The sequence below is a fragment of the Euprymna scolopes genome, chromosome 4 (genome assembly GCF_053919585.1).
Source record: "Euprymna scolopes isolate OS-2025 chromosome 4, ASM5391958v1, whole genome shotgun sequence".
Taxonomy (NCBI): Eukaryota; Metazoa; Mollusca; class Cephalopoda; order Sepiida; family Sepiolidae; genus Euprymna; species Euprymna scolopes.
In genome coordinates this window covers 46,495,861-46,511,028 of record NC_136485.1, presented here as the reverse complement: position 1 = coordinate 46,511,028, position 15,168 = coordinate 46,495,861, and the positions used below count along the sequence as shown (strand labels likewise).

At 34.8% G+C, this 15,168-nt stretch overlaps 1 protein-coding gene across 2 annotated transcripts in view; it reads left to right on the top strand.

The window, feature by feature from the left end:
* LOC145267223 (IQ domain-containing protein H-like) overlaps positions 1–15,168 on the top strand; it is a 259,132-nt gene that overhangs the window by 199,588 nt on the left and 44,376 nt on the right. For both annotated transcript variants that reach the window (XM_080123287.1, XM_080123285.1), the window contains 2 exons: positions 6,443–6,631; positions 13,975–14,095. In XM_080123287.1, coding sequence (XP_079979413.1) covers positions 6,443–6,631; positions 13,975–14,095 — 310 coding nt within the window. The remainder of the gene's footprint in view (positions 1–6,442; positions 6,632–13,974; positions 14,096–15,168) is intronic.

Below are 15,168 nucleotides of genomic sequence, written 5' to 3'. Positions count from 1 at the left end.
GACCCACGGGAGTGGCGCCCGTAAATTATCTCGGCAAATGTCTATTTACAGAAACATTTGTCCACCACTTTTACAGTGTTCTAACGGTTTGTTTATAAACAAACAGTGAGCGTTGCATTTTTCAGCCAATTAAGTAGCGGGTGATATTTATTGTGTATAAAACAATTAACTTTATCTTGTATTTCTTGTTTTATAAACAATAAAGTTGGAAATCATGAATAACATAATTACCGTTTCCCTCATATATCGATCCTCTGTCAAGAATATTGATCATTTTTATCGAGATAGGATTAATCTATAAATAAATTAATATTAATATTTAATTTTTTTATTTGAAATTTTAAATACTGATATATATATATATATATATATATATCAGTATTTAAAATTTCAAATATATATATATATATATATATATATATATATATATATATATATATATATATATATATATATATATATATATATACTAGCAAAAGTACCCGTCGTTGACGGATTCAAAAACAGCCTACAGACTCTGATTTATGAAAGTATGATAGGTTATGAAAAGGAAGGGTTGCAAAGAGATAGCTTCGAATTTAGGGGTATCGAAACCAAAGCAAAATATGATGAAAGTAAAAATAAAATAGATAACGCCCATAATTTATTATACCATACCTGTTCACACTTAAACACTTATCACAATATTCTGTGAATCTATATTAAAAAACCTTGTTAAACTTTGTGACATATTTCTATTCTATGGAGGTCAGGCGCGAACGAACACCCCATAATTTTATTATACCATATTTCTTCAAACTGAAACATAATTATCAAAGTATACTTACGCAGATAGATATGAAAAGTCTTTATCAAAGTTTGTTCCTATTTCCATTCTATGGAGGCCAGGCGCGAACGCAGACCCCACAATTTTATTATACCATCCCTATTTAAGTTAAAACATATTTATCAAAGTATTCTTATGTAAATCTATATCAAAAACTCTTGTAAACATTTGTTTTTTTCATTTTTAAGATTTTTTATTTCCATACTTTGCGGACCAGGCGCGAACGCAGACCCCACAATTTTAAGTAACTACCGTTCTGCCACATCAAACATACCCATTTCTGTGTCTCGATAATCTTCTATCATTATATGTGATTAGTTTTCTATTATAGTCAACCATATAGGAGCCTATTCGTGACCACACACACACACACACACACACACACACACACACACACACACACACACACACACAAAGAAGTTCAGCTTTATATTATAGATATATGTGTGTGTATATATAACGTAGTATACGTTTACACACGCGTTAAAATGTATACAGTCGGGACCCAACACGTTGTAGCAGAGTACGTCGCAAGGAACAAAAGAAAAGTAATAACTCGACTCACTTTTTCCATTGCAACAACAACATTTATTTCCGAGTACTTTCCCAAAATGATGGTGCTCCCTCTCTCTAATTTCCGTCCTGTCGAATGTGATCATTCCTTTGTCTACACTTTCTTTTTATAATCTTTTTGTCTTTTTCCTTACTTATCACTTTCCACACGGCTCGACATTTGCATACAGCCGCCATACGCGTGTCCGCGCTCTGTTACCTATGTATGCACTTGTGAGCAAAAAAAAAAAAAAAAAAAATGTGCCAAACAAATTTTATACATGGAAATAATAATAATAATAATAATAATAATAATAATAATAATGATAATTAAAAAAAAACTTGCCCTTATTTGTTAATATATATATTTGCTAATATATATATTTGTTAATATTTATAGATTTTCTTTTGTCTGCAAATACAGGATGTGGAGAAAGTCCCCGATCTTGTAAAACTGTTAATTTAACAACTATATCTCACTTTTTCCTGCTTTCCGGCTGACTACAATATGGTTGTCTTCAAGTCTAACGTAAATAAGTTCTTGATGAGCCGTTCCAAATAAGTTATCAAATTTAACAAATTTTCATTACTAATGATTATTATATTGTCCAATTTCTACTGTACACTCTTTAACCCTTATCCTTGAGTGGCCTCTTGCCTTGATAATGAGTTGATACCTATGAAAAAAAAAAGACAATGTCCAATGTGAACAAGTTCTAATTGAATCGTCCTCCTAAGTAATCCAAGTTACAAAATTCCCACTGTTTACTATGCTAAAATCACAATGACTAATGTATACCTATTAACCCTTATCCTCGAGTGGCCTCTGGGCCTTGATAAGTGGTGACACCCTTGTAAAAAAAAAAAAAACTAATAAAGGAGAAAATCAAACAAAAATCATCACACAACATCATAGTAATCCATTTAACTAAATTATTTTTCAATATGGCCGCCCTTGGCTGCAATTATTCGTTCAAGTCTTCCCCCGAAGCACTGTACTGCGACACGGAGGGTTTCTTGAGGAATTTTGGCCCATTCTCGCGTAAGGGACTTCTTCCCAGCTTCCGTATTATCATGAGCTGTGACGCAAGTCTCCTTCTCTAAGATGGATTAGACACAAGTCCAGATGGCTTAAGTCTGAAAATTAAGGTCACACTTCCTTCCTCCAAAAAACAGGAAAATGACCCTCACACCAATCCTGCGTTTTGTTTGCAGTGTGAGAGGGCGCATTGTCCTGTTGAAATGTGAAGGGCCTATCCTCGATGTAAGAGTTTGCTTTAATTTGGGTGCATTCCTTAACAAAAATGAGATGTGATCTTCAACTCTCAAAGATGGCAGCCCAAACCATTACCGAGGCAGGTTTTTGGCGACGGAAAACAGATTTCACAGAATAGGGCATGTAATCCACGTTCTTAGCCAAAATTTTGTCGTTCTGCGAGTTGAATTTGGTCTCGACAGTGAACATTTGTTCGTCAGAAAAGATGATGTCACCAGCGTCCGTGCCATCTTTCATTCGATTCAAGATAATCTTGGCTCTTTCCAACCTCTTTTGTTTCTGCAATATCGTGAGTTGTCTGCTCGTCATCTTCAAGGACAAATTGAGATCTTTTTTTTAAACTGGTTCTAATGCTTTTTTTCGTCAATTTCCAAGCTCCTAGCAATTTCCTTCATGCTTCTCTTGGGGTTCTTCCTTATTCGCTCCCTGATGACCTTATTGTAGGATGATGTACGAGCAGTTCGGAGTCGTCCATATCTTGGTCGATCATCTGTTGTCCCAAGTTCTTTGTAGTGCTTTACCGTATTCAAAACTGTCGATTTTTGGACTTTTAGAAACTTGACAATCTCTTGGGTTGTCTTTCCGTCGCAATGTAACTGGATAATAGCTTCACGGTGACTCATTTCTACAAAACAGAAATTAAATTTAGGAAAATTTGGAGCTGAAACATAAAAATATATGTTTATCTGTGTTATGTTTGACGTTCATCTTCGTCGCCAACTGTTATGTTTGCAGGTTGAACCAAATAATGTATAAGGCAATACAAATGAAGACTCAACAAACAAAGGTAGATCAATAAGAAGTGTATTAGGAAAAGTATATTTACAGTATATTTACATAATGGTTGTCAAGTAAGAGAGTCTTGGCTGGAGAAAATATCTGCTCTCGGCTCGGCCTTCGGTGGCTTCTGGTTAACACACTCAGACTAACCGAGTCTTGCTATTTATGTATAATATTATCCACATATGTAAGTGAGTGGGTGCCACCACAGCAATCTGCAAAGACAATGAGCCAAAAATAGACAAATTTAGAAAATAAATAATATCTTAATTTAATTTTTGAAAATTCGATCGGGACTTTCTCTGCACCCTGTACTTGTAGATAATGATATTTCCTTCTAATTGCCCGTGCAGGATTGACGATCATTACTTAGTATCTATTCGCGCTTTATTTCCCTTTCTCACGTTTTTCTTATCGCTCCCCATTCGACTTTATGTATTTATTTCAAATGTTATTCACCGACAGTTTCTCGCTTGAAAATTGGTCGGTTAAAAGTTACCCGAGAGTTTTATCGTTTTATCCGAATAATCTTTTGACTATGAAATATAGAAAAAGTTTTATTAATTCTTTTTTTCCACCCTATTCTATATGATAGTGTCCCTGATTCGGTATGACTCCATTTATTCTCTTTAAAACATAAATTTAATTTTAATTTTGTACCCCAATATATATATATATATATATATATATATATATATATATATATATATATATATATATATATATATAGCTGGGGTGAGGCTTTGCCAGGGCGTTAAATACGCTTAAATATGATATTTTAATTTGTCCAATTTAATTTGTGCATTCAAAGCTGGTGCCGTTATCAGCATATGAACTGATTAAAAGTTAAAAATTAAAAATAAAACTATGATGAATGTACAAAAACGATTTTTTTTTTCAATTTTGACTCATTTTGACCCCTTGAAAACTACTAAAGAGCCATAAAAGAACGGCCCATAAAAAATCTAATCATTTGAGGCCCCTAGCGCCACTCTGCGGAGGAGATAGAGTTTAAAAATATGGAGACAGACAGACAGACAGACGGTCAGACAGACAGACGGCCGTTTATGTATTAGATTTTCAGAATTTACTTCAACAATGCTCAATACCTGAGTATTCAATACCTGAGTAGAGAACTTCATTTTTATAAGATAACATTTATCTATTGATCTATCTATCTATATATTCCCACACTCTCTCTGCGCACGCACACGCTCGAGCGCCCCCCACACATACACACACATTGGAATTAATATACACAGAATTCTCCGCATTTCATCCTGGTGAGAATACATCATATATATACATCATATATATATGTATATATATATATATATGTATATATATATATGTATATATATACATATATATATTATGTATATATATATATATGTATATATGATGTATATATATATATATATATATATATGTGTGTGTGTGTGTGTGTATTTGTGTGTGTGTGATGAGGGTGAAAAATATGTGCAATGAATAATTTCTGCTAGATTAACGCTGTCTTTAAATCAAAGTCCTTACTCCACTTAGAAAAAAAATCTTTATAGAAAGTTAACAAAAACCTAACGTTTAGCATCATTCCATTGTATGTTCGCCTCAAACTCGTATTAAAAAGGAAAATCTATCAGTCACCCGGTTTTTATTCACTTAATTAAATAAACTTTTATTCTGTTTTTAACAATTAAAGAATACCTGCACTAAAAAAAATAACTTAAAGTTTGTTTTCTTATTCCTACTTTTATTGAAACTCTACGGCTTTCTCGCGTGGAAATACCGGTTTTCTTTGGATATTTAAAGTTAAGCAACGTTCACCGTGGTCAGTACTTAGATGGGTGAGTATTTGTAAATATCAAATGGCATCATTCTGGAATTGCGTATTCTCTGTTGGAAGAATAATCTTCTAAATTCTATTCCCTGCACAGCTACGAATGTGACCCTGTTGAAGCTCGACTGAACCCGTGAAATAAATCGCTACAACACAAAAGTAAAGTTGAACAGATATATTGAAAGCAAGAAAGTATATACAATATTTATATAGAGTCCATTGATATAGTCATGGGGTGACCGTCCCTAGAGAAAGTGCCGGCTGGGTGGTCGTCGACTCTCGATCTCGTGTGTCTCTGTGAGTCTCTCGCTTAGTCGCTCGTTGTGTCTCACCCGTCTTTACAGCACCAACCATATTTATATAATTGACACTCCACGTAGACTAATTAGGTAGATCCTACCACAACAGACCCCTTACGATAGATGATTTAAAGACAGCCGTAAATTCTCTTCCGTTAAGTGAAGTACCGAAAGAAAATTTACGGCTGTAAATTATATTCTTACTACCGTCTACTCCCACCGAATGAATTCACCTGTTAGACTCCCTGAGAAACTATTTAAATGTCTGTACTCCACACTGCTGTTGTTATTGTTGACGAGTAGTAATAGTAGTAGTAGTATCATTTATTCATAATGATTTAGTTGGCATTCGTTTCCCCAATATCTTTCGATTAAAAATTGCTTTTTTTTTACACAGTGGTCACCACTTATCAAGGCCCGGAAGCCACTCAGGGATAAGGGTTATTGCAAGTAAATTACGTTAGTGTGGAGATTTGATGAAGTGTTTACTTAAGGGGGCGGTTCATTAGAAATTTGTTAACGTTGGACTTGAACACATCCAAGTTGTAGTCAGGTGGGAAGCAGGCAGACGGAACAGAGTTCCACAGGCGTGCAGTTCTAAGAAGAAGCTTTGTTCATGGAATCCACGTTTTGATTTAGGCATAGATGTTTTTAGAGTGATATCAGGTATTTACGGAAGAGACCATGTGACAGTTGCAAACATCTCTATTGTACGCTCTCGTTAGTAATGCAAAACGATGGTATATTTGTCTCTTGTTTTTCTCTATCTTAATACACACCCGTGATGCAGCAATATTAACTCCATCAATTAAATGATAATTTGTTAATTGACACTGGCGATCAGATTTGATATTGCTTATTCTTTCTTTCAGTTGTACGAGGCCATTTCCGAGTTAATAATACACAACGTCAAGGTGAAGCGATGGCTGTTTAAATCTGACAGCAGTGTCTCAGCAAATGGAATAGCGTACTGCGACATCATTAGTCATTTGTCCTGCTACTCGCACTTGTTAAAGGAAAAGGAACGCTATGGACGTGATTGGGTTCATAAATGGACACATGTAAGTCTTCGGAAAGCCATCTTTTGTAGTTTTTATCAGACTCAAAACAGTTATATTTTTTTATTGAATAAGCCGGAAAATTATGAGGAATTTTGAAAGATGCGAATAAAAACAAGTGAAGCATGCACAGTAAACGAGGCATAAAAATATGATTAAGTTCAACATTGCCCCCCCCCTCTTATTTAGCCCCCAAATTCCCCAGGGGACGTCAAATCCTGGTAAAAATGAACAAACGGTGCAGTTTCAGGCCTTAACATATGTAAATTCGAGTTCTGCACCATGCAAAAAAAAGAAAAAAAAAAAAAAAAAGAAATGACTAAATCCATCACCCCCCCCTATTTAGTCTCAAAAGTCCCACAAGGCCTTAACATATTTAAATTTAAATTCAGCACCATACAAAACTGCATACACAGAAAGTTTTGGACAAATATGCCAAAATACTCCCAAAAATTGAGTGTTTTTATTATCTCTAAAAGAGCCCTTGGGGTACACCCAAGAGTTATCACGAAGTATAGGCAAACAAAATTATATAGAAATCAGTTAGGTACAACTTTTTAGAAAGTTTTATAAAAATCCAAGTCATCATTTTTTTTAAGAAGTACAAAAGTGTCAATTTTAGCCATTTTAATCCGAAAGGCAATCCTAGGGGGGCAACCGGAGTGTTCCCAGAAAATCCATTCTGTTACTTTTTTACTCATCTCATGTTTAATGTTTGTGCAAAATTTAAAAAAATCCATGGCGTAATTATTGAGAAAGTGCGGAGAGACGAACGGACAAGGGTGAATTTATAGGTCCAGCCTCATTTTGTCGAGGGATTAATAAATGTATTCACATATGCAGCGCGCCTGTAAAAAAACAAAACAAACTCTGTATTATTAATCGTTTGTAATTTATTAACGAAATGCAGAAAATACCCCCCCACGTTCCCATATTGACCCTGTAACAATTCTAGTCATATATATATATATATATATATATATATATATATATATATATATATATATATAGAAGTTACTACTTATCAAGGCCTGGAGGCCACTCGAGGGTAAAGGTAAATGAGTGTACAGTGTTAAAGGGGAACAAGTCGTAGTCATCGTTAGTAGTGGAAATTTGGTAAATTGGATTACTCAATGGGATGGCTCATCAAGAATTTGTTCACGGACTTGAAGACAACAATATCGTAGTCAGTTAGAAAGCAGGAAAACGGAACAGAGTTCCACAGGCATGCAGTTCTAAGAAAGAAGCTTTGTTCATGGAATCTACGTTTAGACACAGATAAAGAGTGGGGGAAATTATTGATAGTGATTTCAGATAGACGAGTGTTTTTTGTGAAAGGACAAGGGGACCATAGAGTGGAGCTCAGACGATCACTTGCTATGAAAATTAATGATTAACTAGAAAGAGGTTGCAGGGAAGAGAAAAGGGCATCCCCCACTAAGCTACGAAGTCTATTTTGAACTCTGTCAAGGCAAGATAAGGCGTTTCTGGCAGCCCCTGCCCAGATGTGGCACCAGTACTTCATCCTTATACAGGTCCTTCATTAATTTATCAATCACATTCACTTTACAGTACATAACGCAAACTGTACCGGTAACGTCATTGTCCTTGAAAGAAATAAAAATGATACAGTTGTGGTAAAAGCAACTAGCTTAGTGAAAAAAATCTTAAGAGATACTTGGAAACAATCCATGGAAAACCAAACTGTAACGCAATGCAGATAGCAACCTTTAAGAGAACAACGTTTATTCTTAAAAAAGCTCTCAGATATAAATTCAAATCGTAGTGTAATATTAGTGTTAAGAGGAAGCCTCTTAATCTTTTAAAATTAACTGAAGTAAATGAAAAAATAAAATAAATGAATAGCAAGTGCAGGTTTTGTTTCTCCGTGATTGAAAGCTTGAAAGCCCATACCACTTAATATCTGGATGCTAAATCCTATTGGGCGATGGCCCTTACAATCTTCGCCAAAAGAAAGTATGTAAATACCTCCACTGGATATAAAAAGAAAATGAATACAAATAGATTTCAATGGGAATTTCATCTAATAATCTAATAATCTAATAATATACTGCATCAAAATCAAAGTAGAATCGAGTCACAGGTACATCGTATATATATATATATATATATATATATATATATATATATATATATATATATATATATATATATATGTCTAATATGCACACATATTAACACCAACAGCACATTCACCCCTCCAGGCACCAACATTCATCTCAAACTCCCCCCCTCTAAATTGCAATAGCTCAAATGTAATATATCTGTTATACTGCACTGAATGTACAAAAGGCAATTACGTGGGGGAAACAGGCCTGGAGTTCCGCCCACGCCTTAATAACCACAAACATACCATTAGAGGCAAATCTACACAGCATCCAGTAGCTATCCACTATAATTTACCTAACCACACAATAGGCAACATCAGATACATCCTCATATCATCCAATTTTATTACACAACTCCGGAGACGAAAATATGAAAAAAAATTAATTCTAAAACTCAACACGCACACTTCGACTACTTAATGACTAAAATATTTTATAACAACAGAGATTTTCCATAAACATTTTCCTTAGGACTGAAATGGAGTAAACGTTTTTTTTTTTTCACTTGCTAACTCTTTCCGAAACCTTCACATTTTCCCTAATTTTTCTTTCTTTATACTCTCATACACATTGGTCAATGTACGTATATGTGTGTGCATATTATGTACGCAGATATGTATGTATTTATGCGAGTGTATGTGTATATGTACCTGAAAGTGTATGTACACGTCATTATATGTGTATATATGTATATGTATGTGTATGTATATATATATATGTATATATATATATATGTGGATATATGTGTATGTGTGTGCATGTATCTGTGTGCGTGTTTTTTCAAAACACATTTTCTTTAAGTGTTAATTTTCCTCGTATTACCGTATATATATATATATATATATTTATATATATATATACATATATGTATTTCTCGCACACCTATGACTCTTTTCCCGTTCCTCTCTTCCTCTCCCCCTCTCTCTCTCTCCCTAGATTCGCTCATGTAAACTTGTGTATATATATATAGCTGTCCCTACATGTAAATATATGCGCAAACATTTATGTATGTGCATGTGTATTTGTTAATATATGTATATGTGTATATATGCATGCGTTTATGTGTATATATATATATATATATATATATATATATATATATATATATATATATATTTATACATGTGAGTATTTGTTTATATACGTATGTGTGTATACATATTAATATATGAATAATTAGAAAGTAGCGTTTCGTTTCTGTCTTTAAACGGTTGAATTTGAAAACGACGTTTTCGTTCTTTTTCGAACAAGAAACAGCCGCTGATTTACAAATGAGCATCATAGCGTTTCTCCTCATAATGTCTTATATCCTTTGAATTCTTATTCTCTCTTGGAATTAATAATATCGTTAGAATTCAAAAGATTGGAAAGTTAAAGGGGCGTTTCTTCATTTTTTATTTACTGATTAATTTTTAATTTTTCGTTTATATGTGTATAGGTACTGTGTGCATGTGTGTATGTGCGTACTTATATGTGTATATATTTAAAGAGTAAAACGTTGCAATCATCATATATTTAAAACTGACGTGGCACCTTTTCATTGGCTATATCTCCTTATCCCCCTTCCTTTTCCATTCCCCTTTTCCCCGTGTATGCTCATCACTTTCACTACACTGATGAAGACTAAAGGATCGGTCGAAAATTATGTACCTGTAAAAAAAGTTTTTAAATTTTTTTTCAGAATATCATTTCGTATTCCTGCACATCACCAATTGAAAACGAATAAAGAAAAGTTATAAGCTTTTATACTTTTCGTATTCTTTTTTATACATTTCCATTCATATATATACAAGAATAAAAAAGCATTGGAAATGCAAAAGGATATAGGGATGGTATGCCAAAAAGTATACAAACAAGATAGCTATGAATGGCTAGGCACATGGAAATAGAATTGCATCCAAAGTATAGCCCTATAGCTTTTCTCCAATCTTCATTCCGTGCCATCATTACGGTTGTAAAAAGCTATAGGGCTATACTTTGGATGCAATTCTATTTCCATGTGCCTAGCCATTCATAGTTATCTTGTTTGTATACTTTTTGGCATACCATCCCTATATCCTTTTGCATTTCCAATGCATTTTTATTCTTGTTAATTAGTATTTTTACTTACAGTCTTATTTTTAAACTTACATTCATGATAGTATTGTCTTTTTTAGGAGGCGGCTCATTGCCGCCTCCATTAGTAGCAGGTCGCTTCCTGCTGGGTTTTAGGTCTTTGGGTTTTGGGCCTTAGAGTTGCCTCTTGGTCCTCCATCGGTTCTATGTTACATAGAGAGTGCTACCGCCTCTCTGATAAAACAGTTAGAGTATTATAAAGTTCTAAAATGTTCATACCTTCACTATTAAATTTTTCTTCGTTCATTCTTTGGCGTTTTGGCAAAGATTTGGCAGTTTTTGATATTTATATTTATAATAGTTTGTGCATGAGGCAGCTTTTTCCCCTTGGGATCCCTGTTATACCGTGCTTTTGAGTCAGCACGTGAGGCAGCCTTCTTTTTTTTCTGGTTCTTTGTTATAAAGAGCACGTGAGGCAGCTTTTTTACCCTCGGAATCCCTGTTATACCGTGCTTTTGAGTCAGCACGTGAGGCAGCCTTCTTTTTTTCTGGTTCTTTGTTATAAAGAGCACGTGAGGCAGCTTTTTTTCCCTCGGAATCCCTGTTATACCGTGCTTTTGAGTCAGCACGTGAGGCAGCCTTCTTTTTTTCTGGTTCTTTGTTATAAAGAGCACGTGAGGCAGTTTTTTCCCTCAGGATCCCTGTTATACCGTGCTTTTGAGTCAGCACGTGAGGCAGCCTTCTTTGCCTCAGGATTTGCATGATACTTAATTTTTATTATTTCAGCATTTTTCTGATAGTATTCTTTTTGCTCAGAGAATACCTTGACTTTGTTTTTTTCATAGTCTATATTTCTCTGAGCTTTTTTACTACGTGCTGACTTTGGCATTTTTTATTAAATGTAAACATATAACACTTATGTGTATCTTACTATAATATCACTTATCTTATAGCAAGACAACTCTCGTAGAATTGAGATACTGCCCCGTCACAAATAGTTAAAGTGTGAAACGGTATATACACCAATAGTGTAGTTGTTATCTTTATATGAAGTCCTAATCAGTGACAGTGTGAGGTTACTTGGTTAATTTATTGTAGTTTATTTTAGAAAACTTACTTGTTTTTATTAGTAGATTGTGTATAGTAGCCACAATATCTAGTTATTTTTGTGGCTAGGGCTTGGATTTTGATTCTTTTTGGTCAGCTTCCAGTGAGTTCTTAGAAGATGACTTTCTTGCAGTTTCGTTTGCGGTTAATTTAACTTACTTCCTTTGGCGTTTGATGAGTTCTTAGAAGAACGGGTCTGATCTACTTTTCTTAGCGAGCGAAGAGATTCAGCTGCATTTAACAATGGTTGCTATAGTGTATTTTTGCGCATGCGTGAGAATTTCAAGTTTCCTCCTTATTTTTCAATAGTAGTCATGTGTCTTTCTACCAAGAGCGACAGACGTCAGTGTTAGCCGTGATCGTCTAGAGGTTAGGACCCCACGTTGTGGCCGTGCTAACCTAGGTTCGAATCCTGGTCACAGCATTGACATTTTGTACATATTTTACAGTCCAAAATCTGAAGAATTATTTGTTTTTATAACATTGTTTTTTGACGTCGTACTATCTGATAGGTTACTCTTATAACAATTTTGATCAACTGAGATAAAGATTTCGTGGTTTCATTAACGCTGGTAGGTTACTGTTTAAAGAAAAAACCTTAACGTTCACCTCAAATATTCAGCGTCCAAGAAATATAGGCCACTGGCAAACTGGAACGTATGTGAGCATCCGGTGTATTATTTGGAGCTGTCCCTTTTGAGAGAAGTTCCGTGTTCGAAGTGGTCTGTCTACATTGGGTATATAGTGTTTAAAACTTGTTATTACACGTAATCTTATTTAATTATGGAGTTAGCTAAAAAGCGATGGGTCACTGCACTTCTCCGTGTAAAGAGCAGTCGATTGATGCTTGAACTGTTGTCAGAGACCGTTCGTACACCGAGATACATCGTCTCAAAAGAAAGAAGAAAGCAGAAGAAGAAAGAAGAAAGAAGAACAATTGGCCATTTTTGTACCCTTTTTTTTTGCTCTCTTTTGACATTTTAACCGACGTTCTGACACTCGCTGGATTCGTAAGACGCTTCTCTGTAAGAATATGTGCTTTTTGAAACTTATAAGTTGATTTTAGTTGAGATTTGGATAGTTCTGTTTTGTAGGCGTATATAGGCGTGTACGGGCCATCCCTATATAGAGAGTGCTACCGCCTCTCTGATATATATATATATATATATATATATATATATATATATATATATATTACTGTGGAAATATATTTTTTATAATGTATACCAATCCTTATTTAAGAAGCTCAATGTAATTACAGAGCAATATAGTAAATAAATGACAAACGTCTATATCCCTAAGTTCGTGATGTTGACCATCTTATAATTTATTCCTTTAATTCAGTTGACATTTACAATTCTTGACAGTATCTGTTTCGTAGCGCAAAATCAATCACTTAATTATTATATCAAACAGTTAATCTATTATGCCCGTAACTCATCAGAATATATATATATATATATATATATATATATATATATATATATATATATATATATATATATATATATATATAACACAAGACTGTACTCTTAAGCTAATCACGGTTATCGCCCTTTAACCCTAGTAACACATGCCTTGCCACAAGAGGGCGACGCAGCTACATCACTTCCTTTTTTTATAGATCTCTTTCTCTTTTTCGCTGGACTCTTAACAAGTAAAGATGTGACGATAACGCACTCCAGTTGGCATGGCCAGCCAACCGACTTTCCTGACCGCCGTCAGCTTCTCAGCAAATACGATAACCCAAGTAATGTTACTAATCATCTTACCGAACTCTTATTGTCTCTTATTCTTACTACCTTTATTGTCTCTCTTGTATTTTTATGTAAATAAATATACGTTTATTTGATATCGTATATCAGTATGCTTCGTCTCTTCATTACACGAGCTTTACTTCTTTTCACCTACCTAACAACATGGAGGATGAGATCGCCACTTATCGTTATTAAAAATCGAAATCTCGCTCTTGTTGTATATGTATGTTTCAGTATTTCATATTAATCAACGCCCAGGTGTTTATCAATGTTTCTTTATGTTTTCTTTTTTTTCCAGGAAGGGTTGTTCCATGAGCTTGTCGCAGAGATTCCACACGTTCTTTATCGTCATGCGAAGCCAATCAACAAAGCTCTTTATCCTGACTGGAAGTCTTTTATAGCTATGTTTTTGACTGGAGGTATGTTGTGCCAAACGTCATTGTATTTGTGTGCAATTAATGAGTCACGCATACGTGTAATGAAGAGAACCGTTTCACTTATAAGACTTTCATTCTAAGAACTTCACGAAAAGAAAGGAAACTACGGAGGACTAGTGGAAGGAACGGTAGAAAAGGATTCTTTTTTTACATAGGAGTCACCAATTATCAAGGCCCGGAAGCCACTCGAGGATAAGAGTTATTTAAAAGTACAGTAGTCAATGGGAAAATATCCTAGTAATCGTTAGTAGTGTAAATTTAGTAAATTGGATTACTTAAGGGGACGGTTCATCAAGAATTTGTTTTCATTGGACTTGAAGACAACAAAATTGTAGTCAGCTGGAAAACACGAAAACGGAACAGAGTTCCACAGTTCTAAGAAAGAAGCTTTTTTCATGGAATCTATATTTAAGTTTAGGCACAGATACAGAAGGGGGGAAATTACTGACGGTGGTTTCAGCTAGATGAGTGTTTTTTTTTTTGTGAAAGTTTGGCGAAGGGGGACCATAGATGAATACTTGCGATGAAAATAATGATAAAGCAGAAACAGGCTTGCAACGTCTCTTCTGTGGGAAAGAGGTTGCAGGGAAATGAAAAGGACCCCCCACTAGGCTACAAAGTCTATTTTGCACTTTGTCAAGGCAGGATAAGACTTTCTAGCAGCCCCGGCTCAGATTTGGCAACAATACTCCATCCTTGGACGTACTTGGCGTTTATATAGATAGAGAATTGCATCAGCAATGAGATATCTTCTGGAGCAGTAGAAGGATCCTACCATTTCTCCAGCAATGTGACAACGGGTTTGATGTACGTGTTCCATTTCAGATCAAGAGTTAAGGTCAAGCTCAGAAGCTTGTCAAAACATGGAACCTCCCCAAGACGAGAGCCATTTATTTCAATTGATGCCAGGTAAGCATTAGAGCGTTGATGATGTAAAGATAGAAGCTTGGTTTTAGAGGCATTAAAAGTAAACAGTCACCTCTTTCCCATTGTAGCACGTGCTCAAGATCAGAGGTGAGAGAATCAGAGAGAACTTACGGCCTTTGATGTGTTGC